General features: G+C 39.5%; 1 protein-coding gene across 1 annotated transcript; it reads right to left on the reverse strand.

The window, feature by feature from the left end:
- Positions 1-12771: 12771 nt before the first annotated feature.
- On the reverse strand, positions 12772-23126 carry LOC308698404 (NLR family CARD domain-containing protein 3-like; the record flags this gene model as incomplete). The annotated part of the gene is made up of 3 exons (XM_081378440.1): positions 23040-23126; positions 17209-17396; positions 12772-14635 (listed from the first exon to the last, which is right to left on the reverse strand). The coding sequence occupies exons 2-3, from the start codon at positions 17373-17375 to the stop codon at positions 12772-12774; spliced, it is 2031 nt and encodes a 676-aa protein (XP_081234566.1). The 5' UTR covers positions 17376-17396; positions 23040-23126.
- Positions 23127-23521: the final 395 nt, after the last annotated feature.

The raw sequence follows: 23521 nt of genomic DNA on the forward strand, positions 1-23521 counted from the left end.
ATACATATTGTTTCAAAGCAGCTTTACAGAAAGTGCATTTCAGAAAGTACATAGAAAAATACAGTTAGTTAATCATGTATTAATTTAGGGCATAACATATCGCCAGCGTTGAGTCATCTCTTCACGGGCGTCGAGTCGTCTCTTCACGGGCGTCGAGTCGTCTCTTCACGGGCGTCGAGTCGTCTCTTCATGGGCGTCGAGTCGTCTCTTCACTGGCGTCAGGTCATCTCTTCACGGGCGTTGAGTCGTCTCTTCACGGGCGTCGAGTCGTCTCTTCACGGGCGTCGAGTCGTCTCTTCACTGGCGTCAGGTCGTCTCTTCACTGGCGTCGAGTCGTCTCTTCACGGGCGTCGAGTCATCTCTTCATGGGCGTCGAGTCGTCTCTTCACTGGCGTCGAGTCATCTCTTCACGGGCGTCGAGTCGTCTCTTCACTGGCGTCATGTCATCTCTTCATGGGCGTCGAGTCGTCTCTTCACGGGCGTCGAGTCGTCTCTTCACGGGCGTCAGGTCATCTTTGACGATAGAAGTTACGTTAAATACCCAGGAGCTAAACCATTTAGGGCTTTATAGGTCAGTAGTAATACTTTGTAATTGATACGGAACTTATAGGTAACCAGTGTAGAGATGATAGAATTGGTGTTATATGATCATATTTTCTTGACCTAGTAAGAACTCTAGCGGCTGCATTTTGGACTAACTGTAGCTTGTTTATTGAGGATGCAGGACAACCAGCTAATAAAGCATTAGAGTAATCTAGTCTCGAGGGCATGAATGCATGAACTAACTTTTCTGTATCAGAAACAGATGTTATGTAGCTTAGCAATATTTTTCTAAGGTGGAAAAAGGCTGTTCTTGTAAACACATGAAATATGATTTTCGAAAGACAAGTTGCGGTCTAGTATAACACCCAGGTCTTTTACTGTAGTGGATAAAGTAACAGGACATCCTTCTAAATTAAAGTTGTATTGTAAGAGGTTTTGTGGGCAGTTTTTTGGACCAATAAGTAATACCTGTTTTATCTGAATTTAATAGCAGAAAATTACACGTCATCCAGTATTTTTGTCATAAAACTGCACGAGGGCACAGACAGAGGAGATCCAAAAGCAGGCTTTAATGAAGGATAATCCAAATAACACAACGAATACTCAGGCAGAGGGTCAGAGTCCAGGTAAGCAGTCCAATACAGCAGAAGTACAAAACAGGGACAAGGCAAACGGGTAAACCAGATACAGGCAATATGTCCAGGAAACAGGGATACTCAGACTAGAACAAGATACAAGGTAAAAGTACAGACTTGCAGCGTGACAGTCAAACAACACTTCACAATGAGACAAAGGAAAGCCAAGGCTTAAATCAGAGACTCTAACAAGCATAATCTGAAACAGGTGAATGACATAAAGCATAATCAGTCCAGGTAAAGCTATAAGATGAAATGATAGAGAAGGAGTGCCCCCCAGTGGCTCACGCGGGCACTCCAGCCGCTGATCGTCACAATTTTATATCTTTAACACACTCTGTCAATTTAGAAAATGTAGTGTTTTCATCTGGTCGTGAAGAAATATATAATTGAGTGTCAATCAGCATAACAGTGGAAATTAATTCCATGTTTTCTTATAATATTACCAAGTGGCAGCATATATATTGAGAATAGCAGTGGGCCTAACACAGATCCTTGCGGCACTCCATAGTTTACTGACGTTATCTTCATCATTTTTCCCCATTTAAACAGACAAAATGGTAGCGGTCTGATAAGTATGATCTAAACCAGCTTAATGCCTGTCCATGAACACCAGTGTAGTTTTGTAGTCTATCTAAGAGTATTTTGTGATCTATAGTGTCGAACGCAGCGCTAAGATCGAGTAAAACTAGTATTGAGATACAGCCTTGGTCAGAAGCTAGAAGTAAATCATTTGTAATTTTAATGTATTTTAGTCTATGGACACTCGTAGTGTGTGTAAAATATGAATAACACTGTCATTACTGTGACGTTCGGCTGTTCATAAATAACCCAAGAAAACACATAGAGAATAAACTCGTCAACGTCCCTAATATTACTGTACAATCTATACGACTCAAAATCATCTTTAAACTTGATTTAATCAACTTTATTAATCCTGAGGGGAAATGCACACATCACAGCAGCACATAATACACAATAATAATAATAAAATATAAAAAACATTTACGACAAAAATTATTTTACAGCACAAGTTCCACAATAATGAAAGACATTAATTAAAAATGAATGAATGAAACTGTAATTAAAAGAAACTGAAACTGTTTTTTTCTGATTTGATGATTATGTGTGCATGTGGACCAGGCCCGGAGTGGGTAATCGGGTGTCACGTTAGTTACAGTACATAGGCTACACACGTTTCGCATTCTGACACCGCAGCGCGCAGCCTCTGCATGGGTTGTACCATGTGAGGGAGTTCTCCCCTCCCCTCCTATAGAGTTGGTTGGGTCCATAGTCCGTCTTTTCCAAAACGTTTTCTCAGGTAGGCTACCGCGGCACCGCCGGCACCTACCGATGGCTGGGCCGGCCCTACCGTAACGCGTCAGGGAGGATGGATGGGAGGAAGAGGCCAGGAGGTATGGAAGCTTTTTTTAAGCCACAGAATAAAACATTTTAAAAGATAATTGCGACTTTTTATCTCACACTTCCGAGTTTACATCTCGCAATTCTGACTTTATTTCTCAGAATTGCGAGATATAAAGTAAAAATTGCGTGAAATAAAGTCGCAATTGCGTGTTATAAAGTCAGAATTGCGAGATATAAAGTCAGAATTGCGTGATATAAAGTCGCAATTGTGTGTTATAAAGTCAGAATTGCGAGATATAAATTCAGAATTGTGTGAAATAAAGTCGGAATTGCTTCTTATAAAGTCAGAATTGCAAGATATAAAGTCAGAACTGCGTGAAATAAAGTCGCAATTGCTTATTAAGTCAGAACTGCAAGATTTAGGCTATAGTCAGAATTGTGTGATATAAAGTCGCAATTGTGTGTTAGAAATTCAGAATTGTGTGAAATAAAGTCGCAATTGCTTATAAAGTCAGAACTGCAAGATATATAGTCAGAATTGTGTGATATAAAGTCGCAATTGTGTGTTATAAATTCAGAATTGTGTGAAATAGTCGCAATTGCTTATAAAGTCAGAACTGCAAGATATATAGTCAGAATTGTGTGAAATAAAGTCGCAATTGCTTATAAAGTCAGAACTGCAAGATATATAGTCAGAATTGTGTGAAATAAAGTCGCAATTGCGTGTTATAAAGTCAGAATTGTGAGATATAAAGTCAGAATTGTGTGATAAAGTCGCAATTGTGTGTTATAAAGTCAGAATTGCGAGATATAAAGTCAGAATTGTGTGAAATAAAGTCGCAATTGCTTCTTATAAAGTCAGAATTGCAAGATATAAATTCAGGACTGCGTGAAATAAAGTTGCAGTTGCTTATAAAGTCAGAACTGCAAGATATAGAGTCAGAATTGTGATATAAAGTCGCGTTATAAAGTCAGAATTGCGAAATATAAAGTCAGAATTGTGTGAAATAAAGTCGTAATTGCTTCTTATAAAGTCTAAGTGAATTATTATTTAACTTTTACATTATTTGTTAACCCATGGTATTAATACAAACTACACAATAGTACGAGCTGAACTGTTGCTTCATTTATCCAATTTAGAAAAAGTGCTAATTTGGAATTCCACCATGGAAAAAGTGGGCCGGTCTTGGGTCTGAAACTCCCGGGCTGAAAAGTGGCCCCACTCCGGCCCTGATGTGGACATTAGAAAGAGGATTTACAAGTGTGTGTGTGTGTGTGTGTGTCTGTGTGCGTGTGTTGTTTACTGACACAGAGACACAGAGGAGTAATAATCAAACCTAAATCCAGCATAGAGGGGTTCAGTGAATGTGGTGTTGAATGTGTGTAAGTGTGTGAGTGTGTGTGTATCAGAGACGCTGTAGAAGGACAGAGTGCCGGCCGACACGTCCACATACACTCCTGCTCTCTTACAGGATGAAGAGACGACAGGAATATCAGTGACTTTATTATTGTGACGGACAGTGAATCTGTTATTAGAGCAGATCAGACTCCAGGATTTATCATTACATCCAAACTCACAGTCTTTTCTCCATCCTTTCCTGCTGATTCCTTTATATGTCACTGATATTTCAGCATAATATCCGCTCCATTCAGCCTCCCAGTAACAGCGTCCAGTCAGACTCTCTCCACACACAACCTGTTTATACACATCAAATCTCTCTGGATGATCAGGATACGGCTGACGCTCAGACACACTCGTCACTGTCCTGTTCTCCTCAGACAGAATGAGATGAGTGTGTGCTGTGTTTGGATCCAGTGTGAGATCACAGGCATCTGAACACAAGAAGAGAAACATTTCACTAAATGAGACAAATCAACAATAAATCACTAAATGATTGTGTGTGTAGACCTACATTTCTGTGGTCCTGCTGTAATTCTGAACTCTCCACAATGATCCACGCTATAAAACACAAACATGATTCATATTCATTTTCTAAAGGAAACGCAAGAAAGAAACGCACAAACACACAAACACACACACACACACAATCTGTTCTGTGACCAGTTTTGTTGAAAACATGTCGAGATCACATCCTCCCTTTGAACACAAGAGTGTGTGTGTGTGTGTGTGTGCATCATCGTCCCTTTGACCGCAGATTTAGGGCTGAATGGGGAAAGGAATCATTGGGTCTGTCCAGTAACTCATGATGAATACTTTACAGAGAAGCTTCATTTGCTCAGACTGTCTGATGTAAAGCACATCTGCTCTTAAAGCTGAAGGCCTATTGTTTTTTTATAGGCTATTATTTGGATAATCTATTAGTATAATATTTCACACATTATCAGAGCTTGGCAGACAGATAATTATTACACTTTTAGACATTAATTCAATGTTAGGCTGCATATATTAGGTCAGCCGGAACCAGGAAAACTTACCATTAATCCTGATGTACTTGTTACATCATAAGAAGAATGGCGTCTACGTAAGGGTTAATGCCCTTCAAGGTGTCCATTGTCAGGTATTAATGGACGACGGCGAGGCTGCGTGTCATACGTTTGCCTCCGCCTAAGTCCATTAATACCTGGCAATGGACACCTCGAAGGGCATTAACCTGCTTATACCATGGTCACTTGCTAAATAACACGTTTTTAAAACATTAGTTTATATTTTAATTCGTTTTACAATCGAAATCTAAAGTTTTTACAAACAATAACTTGGTTTCCCTGGTTACGCCTGACTGTTTATTTACTAGGTGTCCTCTATCACTTCTTAATGGACACCCTGCAGCCAATCAGAATCGAATATTCACCCAGACCATGGTATATGCTAATATTAGTCTCTCTGTTTATCCCGAGGTTTACCGCAGTCAGCCGTATCCAGGCTGTATCCAGATCTGATGAAGGACCTGCGCCATGGACGCGACGCTTCCCTCCCCTACCTTTACCTCTGTACAGATAAAGCGTTGTCGGGATAATTCCGGTTTGCGTGGCTACGTGGAAGCGATACAAATTCTGTATTATGAACTTTAAAGCCAGACAAGTAGTTTGTTGAGGGTTGGTTTGTAGGGAAGGACTACACGCCTGCACACATATATTCAAAAACGCATACCTATAAACTGAACTCATAATGCGCATGTACTCGCCATCACTGTCTCACAGGTTTGCGTTTTTAAAGTTTGCGTAGAGAGAACTCAAGAGTTTCTGTTAAAACAGTGTCATGTGTAGGGGTCTGACAGGTCAATTTAGCTCAAAGGGAAATATTAATTTATAGGGAATTTGAAAGAATCACTTATTATGGCCGAGGAAATGACTCGTCCAGCCTTTATTTGAACCAACCGTAACTATCAGCTCTGCAGTGGATATACATATCCAAAATTTATATTTCAAGTTTTGACTGTAAATGTCACGTCCATAATGCTGGAATAGCTCTACATCTAAATGAGAGTAACCGACTTGTGGTCAGATCACCTGAGACAGATCTTAATACCAGGTGTAAAACCGGGCCTCTTATTGTCTCACATACTTGAGTATCTGCAGTGAGCAGTTTGGATCCTTCAGTTTGTCAGAGAGCAGCTTGACTCCTGATTCTCCTGGGTGATTGTAGCTCAGATCGAGCACTCTCAGGTGTGAGGGGTTTGAACTCAGAGCTGAAGACACATAACCACAGCCTTCCTCTGTCACCATACAGCCAGACAACCTACAGACACACACAGTCAGACCATCTACAAACAAACATCAACATTATGAGTGGCAGACTGTAAATAATCTCTCATATGTTCTTAAATACCTAAGTATCTGCAGCTGACAGTTTGCGCTTTTCAGTCCATCCGAAATAATCTTCACTCTTGAATCCTGCAGGTCATTGTTACTCAGATCCAGCTCTCTCAGGTGTGATGGGTTTGAACTCAGAGATGAAGACACATAACCACAGCCTTCCTCTGTCACCATATAGCCAGACAACCTACAGACACACACAGTCAGATCTGATCAGAGCTGATGACACAATTTCACAATCCTGACTAGAGAGATTACATCCTGTCTACACTAAATCATCTAAAAATGCTTAAACCCTTTTACAGCACCAATAAAACAACCAAAGTAGACCAAAGTGCTATACAGAAGAATATACAAAAACAGAACACAACAATGACAACATCAATAACAACTCATACAAAACATAAAATACAATATAAAACAAATTAAGAACAAAACATATGAAAAACAGCCAAACCATAAAAACAATAAACAAAATGTCAACTTCTGTACCCAAATCTAGTCAACAAAATGTTGTCTTTCATATTTCGCCTGACTGTAACGTTGTCTTTATGAAATATTAGAGCATATAAATGTTAATTTGCAGTTTAATACGTTGCTTATACAAATAGCCTACATTTTATTTCAACATATTTCAGTCGATTTTTACTCATCTCAGTATAGCAATACAATTTGCTAAAACATCATCATTCATTCACACACGCGATTTAAATTTAAACTGTCTTTTGCGAGCAGTGGTAAACAGCACGCATCTCTGCCGTTCATTCATTCATAAATAGAAACCCGATTCACGTGAGAAGGAAAAAAAACTTACTACTGTATTCCTCAGCTCAGTCTGATCCTTGCTCTTCGAAATACCCGCACTTCTGAGGGACATTTTCCATTATTATTCTTCCTCACAGCGCTGCAAGACGGTGTAAACAAGTAATGATCCGAATAAACTTATGTTTTCTCGAGCTGATATGGGGGCATTCACAGGATTGCGCCGATACCGCCGACCTCAGGGGGTTAAAGGCCAAAGAAAAAAGATGGGTTTTTAGAAGAGATTTAAAACGAGAGATTGAAGAGACCTTTCTAATAAACTGAGGCAGATCATTCCATAATTTCGGAGCTGCCACAGAAAAGGCACGGTCCCCTCTGAGCTTATGACTTGTTTTGGGCACATACAGGAGCAGTTGATCAGCTGACCTGAGAGAACGAGTGGGTGTATAAAGATGAAGTAGCTCAGAAATGTAGGGTGGGGCAAGACCATTTAGCGATTTAAAAACAAATATGAGGGAATAGTAGGGGAAAAATGGTTAAATTTTAGTTTTTTTCCGCTATTTTCGTCTTCTGGGTTTAAAATCTTCATCGTGTCCACGTCTCAGGCTGTGACGTGGCAGAGCACTATAGTACTCTGATGACTCATCGGTGTCTCATAATTATTCATGTACTGAGTTTTCTTATCCAATGAGAAGACACTTGCTCTTGATTATTCATGACACAAAAGTCTGTCATTGGAACTTTCCAATGACAGACATGTCAAACTGTGATATCGTGTAGTAGATGAGAGAGGCAATGATGGGACGCGCGTTTGTTTTCGTGGTGCAAAAGTTCCAGTGCATCTTTCCTCGCGATGCTGACAGGGATAGACTAACCCTAACCCTAACCCTAACCCTAACCCTGGCCATCAACCATGGACACATCTTAACTGTGTGTGTGTAGCAACCATTCAACGGGAGAATGGTGGACTTCGGCCTTGTACACCAATGCAGGTTGCGTCTTGCGAGTGATGCGGTCCCGAGGACTTTTCTATCGCTTCAGAGGTGTGTGTGTGTGTGTGTGTGTCTGTCTAAAATGTAACCCTGACCGTTTTACATGCCTTTTGTTAAATAATCACTCATTATTAAAATTGAAATATTTCGATAATACCTCAATTGTATGGAACGTATGCTTAATTTGTGCAAATTTCTGTCACTGTCCATCTTTATTATGTGGGTTTAGGGGGCGCGTAGATATGTACGGAACTTTTTTTTTTTAAGCGGAAAATGTATTACTTTCAAATATATACATTTATAGTGTGTATATAATCAAATTTATATTTTATAATGACATAATTATACGTACATTTATATGTTTTAAACACAATTATGATTGCTGTAGTAGGTTAATATATGTAGCAGTGCATTCAGTTACTTTTGAAAGGACAAACATAAGGTGTCTGTCACATTCACCGTCTGTCATCGTCCTGTCTGCACTACACTACCCAGAATCCTCTGTCATCATCACCTGCACCTGCTCCTCATCACCCTCATCATCATCTTCACCGTCACCTGTTGTCTTTGTCATTATCTGTGTATTTAAGTTCATTTAAGCATCATGTCCGCAGAGCTTTTGTTTTCTTTTATCCCGCCGAGCTTAAAGCTCCCTTCGCCACTGGTCCCATCCAGCTCAGAGCCCTCTTCACCGCTGGTTCCGCCCAGCTCAAAGCCCTGTTCGCCGCTGGTTCCGCCCAGCTCAAAGCCCTCTTCGCCGCTGGTCCCGTCCAGCTCAGAGCCCTCTTCGCCGCTGGTCCCATCCAGCTCAGAACCCTCTTCGCCGCTGGTCCCATCCAGCTCAGAACCCTCTTCGCCGCTGGTTCCGCCCAGATCAGAGCCCTCTTCGCCGCTGGTTCCACCCAGATCAAAGCCCTCTCCGCCGCTGGTTCCGCCCAGATCAGAGCCCTCTTCGCCGCTGGTTCCACCCAGATCAAAGCCCTCTTTGCCGCTGGTTCCGTCCAGCTCAGAGCCCTCTTCGCCGCTGGTCCCGTCCAGCTCAGAGCCCTCTTCGCTGCTGGTCCTGCCCAGCTCTAAGCCCTCATTGCCGCTGGTCCTGCCCAGCTCAAGGCCCTCATCGTTGATCCCACCCAGCCTCCCTCTCCCACCTCCACTGTTGGTGTCTTCATGCTCTACTGTTTTGCCTCTACTGAGCCCTGTCGACCCTGCTGCCCATCCACAGCTACCCGCCAGTGTTGCTGTGGAGCCACCTCCGGGACTCCAAGCCTCCGCATCGCCCTGGTCAGTGGATCCCCTGTCCTCGTCTCAGTCCCCTGAACCTCTGACTCCACCTTGGTCCTCCGACCCTGCAGCTTCTATTCGGCTCATTGTGCCCTCACCTCCGCCGGGTCTTGTCAGCCCTATAGCTCCACCAGGCTCACCAGCTCCACCAGGCTCACTCCTCCTTCCTTCCTTGCATTGGTCAGCCGTCACCCTGGTTCCACCTCGGGACTCCGTGCTGCTGGCTGCGCCTCTGCTCTGCATCCCTTCTGCTCCACCGGGCTCCATCTTCCCTCCTGCTCCTCAGTCGTCCTCCCTCGCACTGGTTACGCCACAAGCTTCCAGAGCCCCTTCTCCGCCTCGGTCCCATGAGCCTGCAGATCCGCCTTGGCCCTCCAGACCTGTGGTGTCGCCTCGGGTCTGGGTCCCTCCGGCTCAGTTGGGGATCTCTGGAACTCCTGCTCAGCCGGCTTCGCCGTGGCCACCTCCTCAGCCGGCTTCGCCGTGGCCACCTCCTCAGCCGGCTTCGCCGTGGCCACCTCCTCAGCCTGCTTCGCCGTGGCCACCTCCTCAGCCTGCACCGCCATGGTCTCCTCCTCGTCCTGCGCCGCCGGGGTCGGCGATACCATCCTGAAGTCTCCTGTCTGTCATCTCCCTGTCCACCCTCCGGTCACAGACTCCAGGATGCCCACCCCCCCTCCCGTGTTCTGCCTTCTGCGGCACGGGTCGCGCCTAGCGGGAGGGGGGAGTAATGTCACATTCACCGTCTGTCATCGTCCTGTCTGCACTACACTACCCAGAATCCTCTGTCATCATCACCTGCACCTGCTCCTCATCATCCTCATCACCTGTTGTCTGTCATTATCTGTGTATTTAAGTTCCCCTCTCACTCCTTTTCATGGCTGGTTATTGTTTGAGCACACGCTCACTGTTTCGTGTTTTTCTTTATTATTAATAAACCTTTGCTATTTTGTATCTTCGCCTGCCAGTGTCAGTGTATTTCATTAGACTTTAACTCTGCCAGCTATAAAAAAATCTAGCATTTCCTCACGTTTTACCACTGATTATTAGTGACAGTTGATATCCACTGGCAATGACAGTTTCCCCCCTCTCCTCTCCCCTGCCGTGCCATACCACACCCACTCCCCTCCCTTCTTCTCACAGTCATCCACGCCCATTTAGGTTGCATTTTTCAAAAAGATTGTGAGCTAGACTTGAGCTGAAAGAGGGGGGTTTCATGACCCTTTAAAAGAGAGGTGAGTTGTGCTGAAGCTCAGTCTCAAAGGCTTGATATGAGTTTTGTTTATTGAAATAAAAGGTAATTTTGTTCTTTAATGCACTTTAGTCTTATTCAAACATGTATGAAGTTTGTGTGAATGATGTGAAGCATGTATTTTTGAAGAGAGTTTATTAAGCATGAGTGTGCAAGCTCTGGGGCTAAAATAGTAGCAAGAGATTGCCACAGATTCAAGCTTGTTTTGATTCATTTGTATTTTTATTCATGCAGGTATGTTCCCATTCATGCTTCTGTTAATATTTGTATTTATTTATGTAAAACTTTTTTTGTTAAATATATTGAACACTATTGATTTTGATTTATATGAAAAACATAGAAACTGAAAAATGTGTTGCAGTTTGCGGTAAGCAAATAAAGAGAGGCTGATAATACAATAGCGAGAGATGGCCACAGTTTCAAGCTTGTTTTGATTCATTTGTATTTTTATTCATGCAGAATCAAATCTGGCCAGAGTAATTTCTGTTACCCGGTCTCGTTCATCTACCCACACAACTTAAGCTAAACTAAGACCGGTCATGCGTGAGGTGCCGGTGCCATCAACATAAAAACATACTCCGTCATTTTGGTAATACAGATAAGAGTAGGATGTTCAAACTGCTAAGTATTTACTTTTATTTGTGTACACTCACAATAAAAGAGAACATTGTGCTTTTGTAAAATAAATAAAACAAACAGGATGCGCTTTCTGTCGTCTCGGTTTCCTTTCCGTCAACTTGTTTGTGGAGCGCCTCACAAAAATCACCCAAACTCAAATTACTTAAATTGTGACTAAATTATTATTTCATTATTTGTCCCATTTTTATTTAAATAATTTCGCACCTTTTAAACTTTTTTAAAATGCCATAAATTGTGTATGACAGATAGGATCACCATTTATTATGCATAGATATGATTAATATTTATAAACAATAAATTAATAAATAAGTATAATATATTAATTAATCTGTCTTATAACGTCTACAAATATAATAGTTACCTGTCTATCAAGCTCTGACAATGTATGGAAAATTATATTATAATTTTGGAGATTATCAAAAAAAAAAAAAATAGGCCTAACGTTATACCTTTAAAAGCACAGATTTGTCTGTCATGGCACAATGCTTTAAGTCAGAAGTCCACCGCGTGAACAAATGAAACTGTGCAGTTCGCCTTACGTTCATCATTAGTTACAGGACAGACCCACTGATGCCTTTTTCCCATTCAGATATCTGGAGAGATAAGTGAGCTCAACATGTTTTTAGAAAACTGCGCATTACGCCTGTTTATGGTGCATGTTCTCGAAACTGTCGCTATGGGGGAAAAAGACACTAACATGCAATCACGCGCAACTGAGCTTCTCTAATCTTGTAAAAATTTATTTCATTAATTACTATTAGTATTATTCACACTGAAAAATCCTTATTTGTTTATTTAAAGCATTATTTATTTTATAAAGGTATTTGTAAAGGTAAAAATGCACTGAAAAATCGATTTAAGGGGGCAAATATTGTCCCTTACTGAAAAAGGTGTGACTGAAGAGTGTGGGTACGTAGAAGGATGTTAAAAGCCTCATGGGGTACAACTCTAAAACGTTTGAGAACCACTGGGACTGGGTTAAGGAACAGAACAAAATAAACATCAACATAAAAGCACAATACACATACCAAGGGCAGAAAGTAGGTCTAATGTTCAGAGGTCACTTACAAAGTTAGGTTAAAGACACAAACAAAGAGGGATTCAAACAAATAGCATTAGCATATCAATAACAATGTAGAATTTATAGGCTGTGAGCTGAAGAGTAATATACATATAAAATATGTGTTTTTGATGGAGAGAAGGGTGGATGTTTGACGGATGTCTTGAGGAAGAGCATTCCATAACCTCGGAGCCACTACGCTAAAGACTCCCATGGTTACCAGACTATTGAAACCGACTGAAAATGACACAGCCCCACCTAAGATATTTTTCACCAGCCACCACTGGTCTATGTAATATACGGGACAAATTGCGTCCTGTATTGGTTTGATACGGGACACATCATTTTACCTTTAAATACGGGACGATTGTGTATTCTACGGGACGGGTGGCAACCCTAGTCATGACCCCTTTAAAGATGTAAGGTGCATTATTAAAAAGGATTCTTTAGCTATTATTGATTAAACACTCACAGAGCTTTTCTGCAGTTGATCACAGCTGGTACCAGTCTTCTTCTACCCTCATCTGATGTGTTGTATTTCATGGGGTTCAGCTCATCCAGCGCCTCCTCTGAGATCTGAAGCATGTAGGAGATTGTAGAGCAGTGAGACGGAGAGAGAAACTCCCCTGAGTGTTTGTCTGATTTCACAAACTCCTGAATCTCTCTGGACAGAGTCTGATCTTTCACTTCCAGCAGACAGAGGAACAGATTGATGGATTGATCAGCTGAGAGAGGATTAATATTCTGCTCATCTTTGATCATCTGTTGAATGTGCTGAGTGGTTCTCCTGATGATCTCTGAGCTGTTCTCTGTGTGTGTCAGTAGATCCTGTAAGAGTCTCTGATTGGACTCCAGTGAGATACCCAGCAGGAACCGCAGGAACAGATCCAGCCGTCCATTCTCACTCTTGAGGGCTTTATCTACTGCTGATGTTAGTAGATCATACAGAGGGTCAGATCTGTAAAATCTGAATTTATCCAGAAGCTGCAGCGGTTCCTTGTTCTTGATCATAAATGAGTAAAGCACATATAAAGTAGCGAGAAACTCCTGAATGCTCAGATGAATGAAGCTGTAGACTTTCCTCTGATGAATCACAGATTCCTCCTTAAAGAACTCAGTGCAAATCCCAGAATGCACTGAGGCGTCAGTGACGTCTACGGCGCTCTCAATCAGGTCCTCCTCATAGAACATCACATTGCCCTTCATCAGCTGATGGAAAGCCACTTCAGCAAGTTTCACAATCACTTCTCTGTTGGACCGCAGGAGTTCCTCTGGATCTCTCTCATCATGCTTCGGATTCCTCATGTTGATCTGAATCAGCAGGAAGTGGATGTACATTTCAGTCAGAGTTTGAGGGATTTCTGCACTCAGATCTTCTTCCAGGAGCTTCTGAAGCACAGTGGATGAGATCCAGCAGAAGACAGGTATGCGGCACATGATGTGGAGGCCTCTTGCTCTTCTGATGTGTGAGATGATTCTGCTGGCTTGATGCTCGTCACTGATTCTCTTCCTGAAATATTCCTCCTTCTGAGGCTCATTGAATCCCCGAATCTCTGTCAGACGGTGGATGTATTTGGAGGGGATCTGATTGGCTGCTGCTGGTCTGGAGGTGTTCCAGATGAGAGCCGAGGGAAGCAGATCTCCTTTAATGAGGTTTGACATCAACACACCCACTGATGAAGTCTCAGTCACATCAGAAACTTCCTGAGCGTCTGAAAACATCAGTGTGATTCTGCTTTCATCCAGACCATCAAAGATGAACACAACTTTACACTCCTCATAAATCTTTGAGTCCAGATCTTGAAGTTCAGGATGAAAGTCCAGCAGAAGTCTGTGAAGACTGTACTGATGATCTCGGATCAAGTTCAGCTCTCGAAATGGAAGCACAAACATGAAATCTACATCCTGATTGGCTTTTCCCTCGGCCCAGTCCAGAATGAACTTCTGCACAGAGACGGTTTTCCCGATTCCAGCGATGCCTTTAGTGAGAACAGTCTTGATCTGCTCTTTCTCCTCGCGTCCTGGTTCAGGAGAGGCTTTAAAGATGTCATTGCAGTAGATTGGAGTGTCTTGTGAGTGTCGTGTTCTGGCTGTTTTCTCCATCTGTAAAACCTCATGTTCTTCATTCACTCCTTCTCTCTCTCCCTCTATGATGTAGAGCTGTGTGTAGATCCTGTTCAGGAGGGTTTCATTCTCTTGGAGTTTCAGTCCCTCAAATAATCTCTCATACTTATTCTTCATGCTGGTTTTGTGTCGGTCTTTGACTCTCTGGTGTTCATCATTCACTGGTTGAGGAGAATCTCCAGTTTGAGCATCTCTATCCTCTACTCTGCTGAAACAACAAAAAAGGCACACAAAAACAAAACAAAGAATATATTTAAAAAATAAGTTTAACCTGTTAAGCTGCAACCACACTTTTGAAAAATCCCCAGAAATGACATACCCAAACTGAAACAGATACAGTTCATGATCCCTTTGCACTAAAAACACAAGTATGATCTCATTTGAAAGCTGACACCTGGCAGTTTATTGTAAATGTAGAATTAATTATTGTCATAATGAAAAAAATAGTTATAAATAGCTTCCAAGTTTTGTAAAGTTATTAGAAATGTATTTTTCTGAAACATCTTCATGAAAATATAATTGAAGTTGGCACTGTAGCAATCTAGAAATGCACTGCAGCTAAAGCCATATGTCTGACCATATTATATTTAAAATATGAAGATGATAAGTCTAAAACTCTGTATTTAATTAAATGTTTTTCAAGATCATGTCATGACTTTATTTTGATTACTCTAAAATGCTACTGATGTTTAGTCATCTTCTAAGTCATCCATTCAGTCTTTTGTCTCTATTGTTTTGTGGTGCAAACGAGCCCCATTCAGTCTCAGTTTCCCCCATCACACATTCACACCTCTCCAGCCTGGTTATGGCTCTAAATATGCATTTCTTTTGTCTGCATTATAATTACTAAAGACTGGTTATTCACAGGCTATTCACAGGCTATTTCACAGGGTTTCAATACCTAATTTCTTTTATCAAAGTTCTCACTGTATCTAACTGTATAAAATGCCCTTCTGGAATAAAGAACCATTTCAGTAAGCATTCCTATTTAGAAAAAAATCATAAAAGAATAACGGCTATGTGGCAGGTGCATCCAGAGCTAGCTAGCATGTTAGCTTAGCACACCATCAATACACGACAATTAGAGATTAAAACCATGTTTGTGCTCCAAACTTACTTAATAACGCAAGTCGAGTGTTTTAAATAATCTTCTGTGATCTAATTTGGCTTCAGATAAAAATATCAGACAGAAAATCTATTATTTTATAGTATTCTGCACAATGATAAAGTCTATATAGATTAGCATTACATTATAAATATAATATATTATTATGGAAATACCTGGCATGGCTTGAAAAACACAGGTAACTCAAATATCATTGCAATCATGTTTATTGTCTTCAAAACATCTTTATCTGCATATTACTGCAATCTCTGATAGCTTTGTATGTGTCAGGGACTTCCTGGAATGTCACATGATCATGTCTCTTCTTCATGTTCCATATATGGACTATTATTGTGCATTGAAAACACAGTAAATCAGCGTATACAGCGCTCATAATGATTACATCGACGCATTTGGGTATAAATTCAATAAATATTATTCCTGTCTATAGAAATATGATGTAAACCTATGAGAATCTATCAATATTTCTCCAAATCTGCACATTTTTGAGCTAAAGCCCTGAGGGACGTTTTTTTGTCAAGCACTGTCATGACGACAGCACAGAGTTTTTTAAGCTGCTGACGCTCATAATTCATATTAAAGGTATCGCCTTAGTTTTTCATTTCATAACTCCTGACACAAATTAAGAAATAACTGTCGCTATAAGTTTCTCAGAATACAATAGTGGTCAAATACTGAAACTTGAGTCTTATATCTTTTTAATGATGTATAGTTTGTCAAGGTATAACATTAAATCTGATAGTAACTTTGAACTAAATAATTAAAAAAACGCTTCAGTGCACGGGCGCACTGGCAACGGTTAACAGGTTAAATACAGAAAATAAAATAAAATATAGTAAATCAATGCAAATTTAAATCTTGTATTTTCTCTGTGTGCATTCGGTGTGTTTTTGAGTCTCACATTATTTGTTTCCTGCTAGTTTCACTGGAGCAGTTAAGGCCCTATCTCAATTCTATTTTATAACCCTACCCCTACCCTACGCCTACCCTGCCCTGCCCTACCCTACCCGGCCCTACCCTATGCCTACCCTACACTACACTACCCTACGCCTACCCTACGCTACCCTACGCCTACCCCACACTACCTCTACCCTACGCCTACACTACCCTACGCCTACCCTGCCCTACGCCTACTCTACCTACCCTGCCCTACGCCTACTCTACCTACCCTGCCCTACCCTACGCCTACCCTACGCTACCTTAAGCCTACCCTGCGCCTACCCTACCCTAACCCTTGAAACAGAGTGAGTTAGGGGTGAAAATATTCCCTCTAAGAAATGGGACACTACTACTAAACCATTACACATCACTAGCTCCTACGTCAAAGGAGATGTGCCGATATTTGTCACAAGAACTTGACCGTAAATATGAACACAAGATTGCATGTAACATACAACAAATAAATGGATACATTTACTGTACATGCGACTTCAAGAATGATGTATTCATTCTCGCTTTTAAACTCTTTAATTAATGTTTCAGACTTGCATACTATGGTTAACCAAAATCACTTGTGTAGCAAGTTTTGTCTCAATGAACTCCAATTTTCATTCCACATTTATTCATTTACATTACATTTTGCTAACTTTAGTTCTACCAGCCGTTTCATTTATTATGAGTCAGTCTGATGCCTCTAATACTGGATTATATCTCACCTGGGTTCAGAGGTCACTGCTTCATCACTGAAATGAAGAGGAGCTTCATCACTGAGGTCAGAGGTCACTGCTTCATCACTGAATTTAGGAGGGGGACCCATGGATCTGTCACTCTTCATAGACACACAGCTGGGTTCTGGAGATGAAGATCTCTCTCTGTTCTCCATAATGAGAAACTGACTTCACACCTGCATATAGAAACACAGAGAACAAATCAAACATGACAATATATATACATTATTTCTTAAATTATTATTAATTTTTTTATTATTATTATTATTATTACTTGACAATATTATACTTTAAAAAATTCAGATAATTGCAATAAGATGATAATAAATAAATCCCAGCCGGCACATGACCGACCTTCAACATTGAAATATGGTTGAAATAATGTCAGTTGTTGTTTCAACGTTGAAACAACGTTGATTTAACGTTTAATGCTAAATGGTTGAAAAAGGTTAACAAAAACACTTCTAAATCAACGCTGACATTTTTCCAAGATCTGTACATTGAAACAACGTAATGTCTTCAACAACATACAACAGAAACATCTGCCTTTTAAAGTATTATTATCATCATTATTAGTATTTAATTATATTTTGATCATAACAGCTCTTCAATGTACATGTGAAAATATAATTATTATCATTATTATCAATAATAGTTTCACCCTCAAGAGAGCAGTGCAGCAGAAACTTTTTGCCTTGCGTGATTTTGTGTGGATTTACAATTTTGTGTGCTTGCCTAACAGTTTACCATGCATTATTACATTTTTATTCATACAAATGGAAAAACGATTTGACCAATTAATTAAATAATACAGACTGCAAATAAAACTAAATAAAACCGTTACTGTTTGAGTCGGTGTGAGCAGAGCTGCTTGCATTATTTAGTCGGACCCATTTGCCTGTTAAATTCTTATTTTGGATGAATTTGAGTTGATATGTCCATGAAGAACAAAAGCTGGAATGTGAACAGAGGAAGGGGTCGTACGTGGTCTGTAAAAATACTGGCGATATTAGATAAGAAACATTTTTCAGTCTTTAACAGTCTATGTAACGTTATGTTCCTGTCCTTAACCTGTTACTAATTCTGTTACCCCAGTTTAGTTTTAGATAAATATGTAAAACTAATATCAATAAATATTTTAAATGTTTAAAAGGTATTACATCAAAATCTGTTGAATAGAGTGTGCATTTAGTTCATGGTAGATTAAATAATGCTATAAGTATTATTAACGTAAATTGTTAAATTAAATAAATCATTAACTTAAATTGTACTGTCTGTACACATTAGAGTTTCACAAATGGGTAATGGACATAGGCCTACTGCAACCTGCATAAGATAAATAAGTACCTCTGTGTGCGTTTTTGTACTGTTTAACATTAGCGTAGTGCGCTAGCGATATTAGCACATATTTTAATGTAATACCATCTGACGCTGCTGTGTGTTGTTGTTGGTATGTGTTAATGTTGTCAGCTAGTTTAAAACTCAAACGCATGAGAGGTAAAAGGAATGAGTAAAGTGATAAAACCGTCATTTATTTGTTAGAAGTATGTTTATAACCTCCTCGATTTTGGTGAATCAATTGACTTTTCTTTTGTGATTTCCTTGCTATGATACACATTTTTATGATGGGATTGCCATGCTTTAAGTGTATGTTTACATTTTTAATCATGTAATAACTTACAGTCTCAAAGATGACAGAACTCTGTTCATGTTGTGTGAATGTGTTATAATGGCAAACATTTGTACAATTTAAATACATTTTAAGATTTTAAGGTGCAGATTTTAATTAGTGCTGCTGTCGGAAAACGGGTCGGGTGCGGTTTTAAGCACTGCGGGTACGGGCGGGTGCGGATTTACAAAATCGGACCCGTGCAGGACTCTGGTGTACACATAAATCTCTGACCCATCGTCGTCTTCTTTGTTGAATATCTGTCGCTCTACATACGTCATCTGGTATAATTAAAACGATTGGCTATGAGCTACATACAGGCGCATTTGATAGACATTTGTAGCGCCCAATAAACGGCTCTGGGCATTCGTAAACCACCCCTCAAATACGAGAAAATGAACGTGGTTCCCAGACCACGTCTCAAAGAGAAAGAGGTCTGACGTTAGCCAGGCTACAGTGAAACAACATCACGATATCAACGGTGAAAAAACATCACGATATCAATGGTGAAACAACGTCACGATATCAACAGTGAAAAAACATCACGATATCAACGGTGAAACAACTTAACGATATCAACAGTGAAAAAACATCACGATATCAACGGTGAAACAACGTCACGATATCAACGGTGAAACAACGTCACGATATCAACAGTGAAACAACGTCACGATATCAACAGTGAAACAATGTCACGATATCAACGGTGAGGCAACTTAACGATATCAGCGGTGAAAAAACATCACGATATCAACAGTGAAACAACGTAACGATATCAACGGTGATATTGGCTGCGCTGTTACACTACGCTCACACTGTTTATTTTTTCATATCATATATCAATTTGTGTATTCGTTTATTTTGTTTTTTTTCTTTATTCACAAATGTATGACTTTTGGAAGTGCAATTTGGTCAGCTAGTTCGTATTAGAACAACTGATTATCGCTCTACAAGAGGCGCATTAAGACAAGACTGTATCATACCGGTTAGACAAAGGAAATTTAGTCAATCTGCTTTTTCTGTTAAAGCTGCACAAGAATGGAATACTATTCCAACAACTATAAGAGATCTAGACACATATGCTTTATTTAGGGTTCAATTGAAGAATTGGTTAATCAGTACTCAGATCTGTCAACACTAGAATCTTATATCTACTGGCCATCCTATTATTGTTTGTATTTTGTTGAATTGTTTTAAATTGATCTTAAATTGTTTAAATAGATGTTTTATTGTATTGTGTAATTATTACATTTTCTATTATGTATTCTTAATCATATTTTCTTTAGGTTGACTTGTAACATCTTGTCCAGGGTCTACGGGTGAAATTCTGGTACATTTACAGGAATGTTTTTATTAATGTACAATGTCTCTGTCAAACTAAATAAAGCTAAAAAAAAAATAATAATAATAATTTGATTACCATATAATAAAGCTGAATTAACGAAACCTTCTGTCATTTTTACTCTTCAAAGTGTACACTTCTTGCAGGTGTTGATTATAATTCATTCACTGTTAGGCCCATAAATAATAATAATGATAAACAATATTTAAAAAGTATATACATATCTAACATCTGACTAATTAAAAATTAACCACAAAATATTACATGCTAAATGGGCATAAATCTATATGTAGAAAAAAAAAAAAAAAAGAATTGTCAGAACGTCGTCTCTCAGTTGCTGAATGTCTCGCAGTAACAACAATTCTACGTTTTTACAATGTTGCGAGACGTAGACAGCGACGTTGCCATAGTAGAAATAAGTCCCTGCCAGAATCTGACTCCCCTTGGCGTGCACGCGCATGACGTCACTTCACTAGCGGCGGCGGTCTTTTTTAACCTTTTTCGCGGTAGTTTCCATATGTGTAATTCCTGTCAGGAATTTTGGATTAAGAGTTTTTTTATTTTTTTTTTATTTTTTTTTTTATTAACGGTTGTTTTGAAAAAAGTGTTCAAAAATAAAAAACGAAGCAAATATATAAAACCTTTGTCCCTTTTACGGATTAACAATATTTAACCATATGCATAACCTACAGTGACACAAAATCACTATCATTTTTAATCCAACATTTTAAACAAGTCTTACAATGGGGAAAATGATCAATGAACATTGGATGGACAAAAGAAATAGTGGAATACTGAGCTATTTAAATTGATAACAGGTCATTCATGAGAGAAAAATGCATTCATGTATCAAGATGAGCATGTGACACACCGCCACATCAACAAGAACAGGACAGCACATCCTGGGCCTTTATCCTGACAGTAAGTATTAGGGAATTGGCCAAGAGAGGATTTTTCCTTTACCATTAATGTGCTGACCACATTCACCAGTAACTGATGGAAGTCAGTTACACAGTAAATACTATATGCACTTGTTAGATTTACATATGACAGAGTATGTTGTTATTTCTATTAAGAACTAATGCTCTATCATGAACTGCACATGGTTTCTCAATGCCAGTGTATCAGCTGTAATCTCAAGCTCGTATCAGCTGACTCACGTCTCTTCAGGGATACAACGCCTATCACACAATCCATAAAGTCCTTCAGTATTATCAGAAGTTATTGTGTTTGTCAGCAGCTAATGACCCTCCTCCACCCCCAGCTCCTCCTCTCGGCCAGTCATCGTTTGCTCTTCTGATTCCCATTTGAATCAGACTAATTTCTCAAATTATGTGTTCATAAATGTAGTGAATTGCATGGATGTGCAGGGAGGTCTAGCCCAGAACAGAATCAAACCAAACCAAACTGTATGCAAACTGTCAATCATCATTGACGATGGTCCTGACAGGAAAAGAAAAAAACAACACTCAACATTCAGGCTGATACATTATGACTCTTATTATATCTAATTTTAAACGATTATAAACAAAATTTGATAACATGATTCCAACAATGTTACATATATTTTTTTTGGAATTTATTCAATTTATTTATTTGATTGCACTTTTATTGCAGTTTTCTCTAAAGTGTTTCTGCTGTGGCTGAATTGACCCAAGACAGAACAGAAATAAAGTCATAGTAAATAATTTATGAGTAAATTATAATAGCACAGACTGAACACTCGAGTGACACCTTAGGATTGGGATTTGGGACTGAATACACACTGCTGAAATCCTGCTCTCCAACATTACAGGCTTCTCCTGCTGAAGCTGGCCTGAGCTTTTCTGCAGAGATCCTCCATGGAGAAAGAGTCATCAGAATGAGTTCATGTGTCTCAGACCGAGCAAAGCTGACAGAGAACGATTTCGGCAGGAGCTGCGGTCACTCATAGACTATATGCATATGGTTATAATAATATGTTGTTAATTCGTAAAAGGGAAAAAGATGTTCATATATATTCACTTCTGTTTTCTTTTTGAACACTCAGTACCATTTGTTCCTTAAGCGAAAGACATGCAGTCAAGAGAAGAGAGCTGCTGCACTCGCTCATATCAGTATCTCCATAAGAGGTTTTTTTTTTCGTTTTTCAAACCTTTTTTTCTTCCTCAGCCATGAGATCTAATAAACTGTTTTTGTTTGTTTGTTTTTAGGCAGGTGCACTGTATGGATGTACTGATTAAGGAATTATTTATTAATTCATATTAATATTATTTAATTCACACACACAAACGTACTACCTATAGATAAATGTGTGGAGGGAACAGAGAGACTGACATGGAAATTAGTGAACCCAAACGTAGGAGTTTAATGAAAAATATATATAGGCTAGTTAAAAGAACGAAAAGATCAAAATAAAGCAGGGCAAAACAACCATTATTAAAGAGAAATTAAAAATCACTCAATCAAGAGTGGAAACTTCCAGCGAAGAACATTAAAGAGACGCTGCGGCTAGTGAAGTGACGTCATGCGCGTGCACGCGAAGGGGAGTCAGACTCTGGCAGGGAGTCAGATTCGGCACAACACCTGTTCGTAAAGGTGTTTGCTGTCTGAAAAGTAAGCCTGATCAGCCCTAAATTACTGATAGCTGGTCAATCTAATTCTTAAAACTCATTCTTAATTTAACAGCTCTGTTTATGAAACTGGCCTCTGAAGATGAACTTGTCACCTATGCATCACAAGTCCCTAAAATCCGTTAAAATATGACAGCAATCAGAAAACATTCTACGATAATATGACATGATGTCAGAAGCTGATAAATTAACTTACCGTTATGGGATATTTGTGTCAGTTTTTAAATCCTCGAAATGTGAATTTACACTTCTTCAGAATCGAGTCTTTGGACTCAAAGGTGTTTCCTCAGAATCGCGCATGCGCAGGAGACCTCAGGCGTCAACCACAGATAAACCCCGCCCATCTCTTCTTCTTCCAAGTGTTTTTAATATAAAAAAGCAAAACGGTTGTATAGAATTTTTAAATCCTTTTCTTTTTGGATTTAATCCCCTGTAGTTATCCCCTGTCTATTTATTTTTCTTTATTTATTTTTTTTTCTGTTTCCTTTGATGCTTTTATGAATCTAATAGATAATAATCGAATACATTGTGATCCTCTGTATGTGTATGTTGTTATTGTTCTGTTATGCAATAAAAAAATTTTTCTTACTTTTGGGCAGTTTCAGTCTATGTTAAATGTGCTGTTGATCCCATATCATTGAGAATTCCCCATAGTTTTTAGGCTGTTTTACATTTGCA

This window comes from Scardinius erythrophthalmus (genome assembly GCF_964197995.2).
Source record: "Scardinius erythrophthalmus genome assembly, chromosome: 11".
Taxonomy (NCBI): domain Eukaryota; kingdom Metazoa; phylum Chordata; class Actinopteri; order Cypriniformes; family Leuciscidae; genus Scardinius; species Scardinius erythrophthalmus.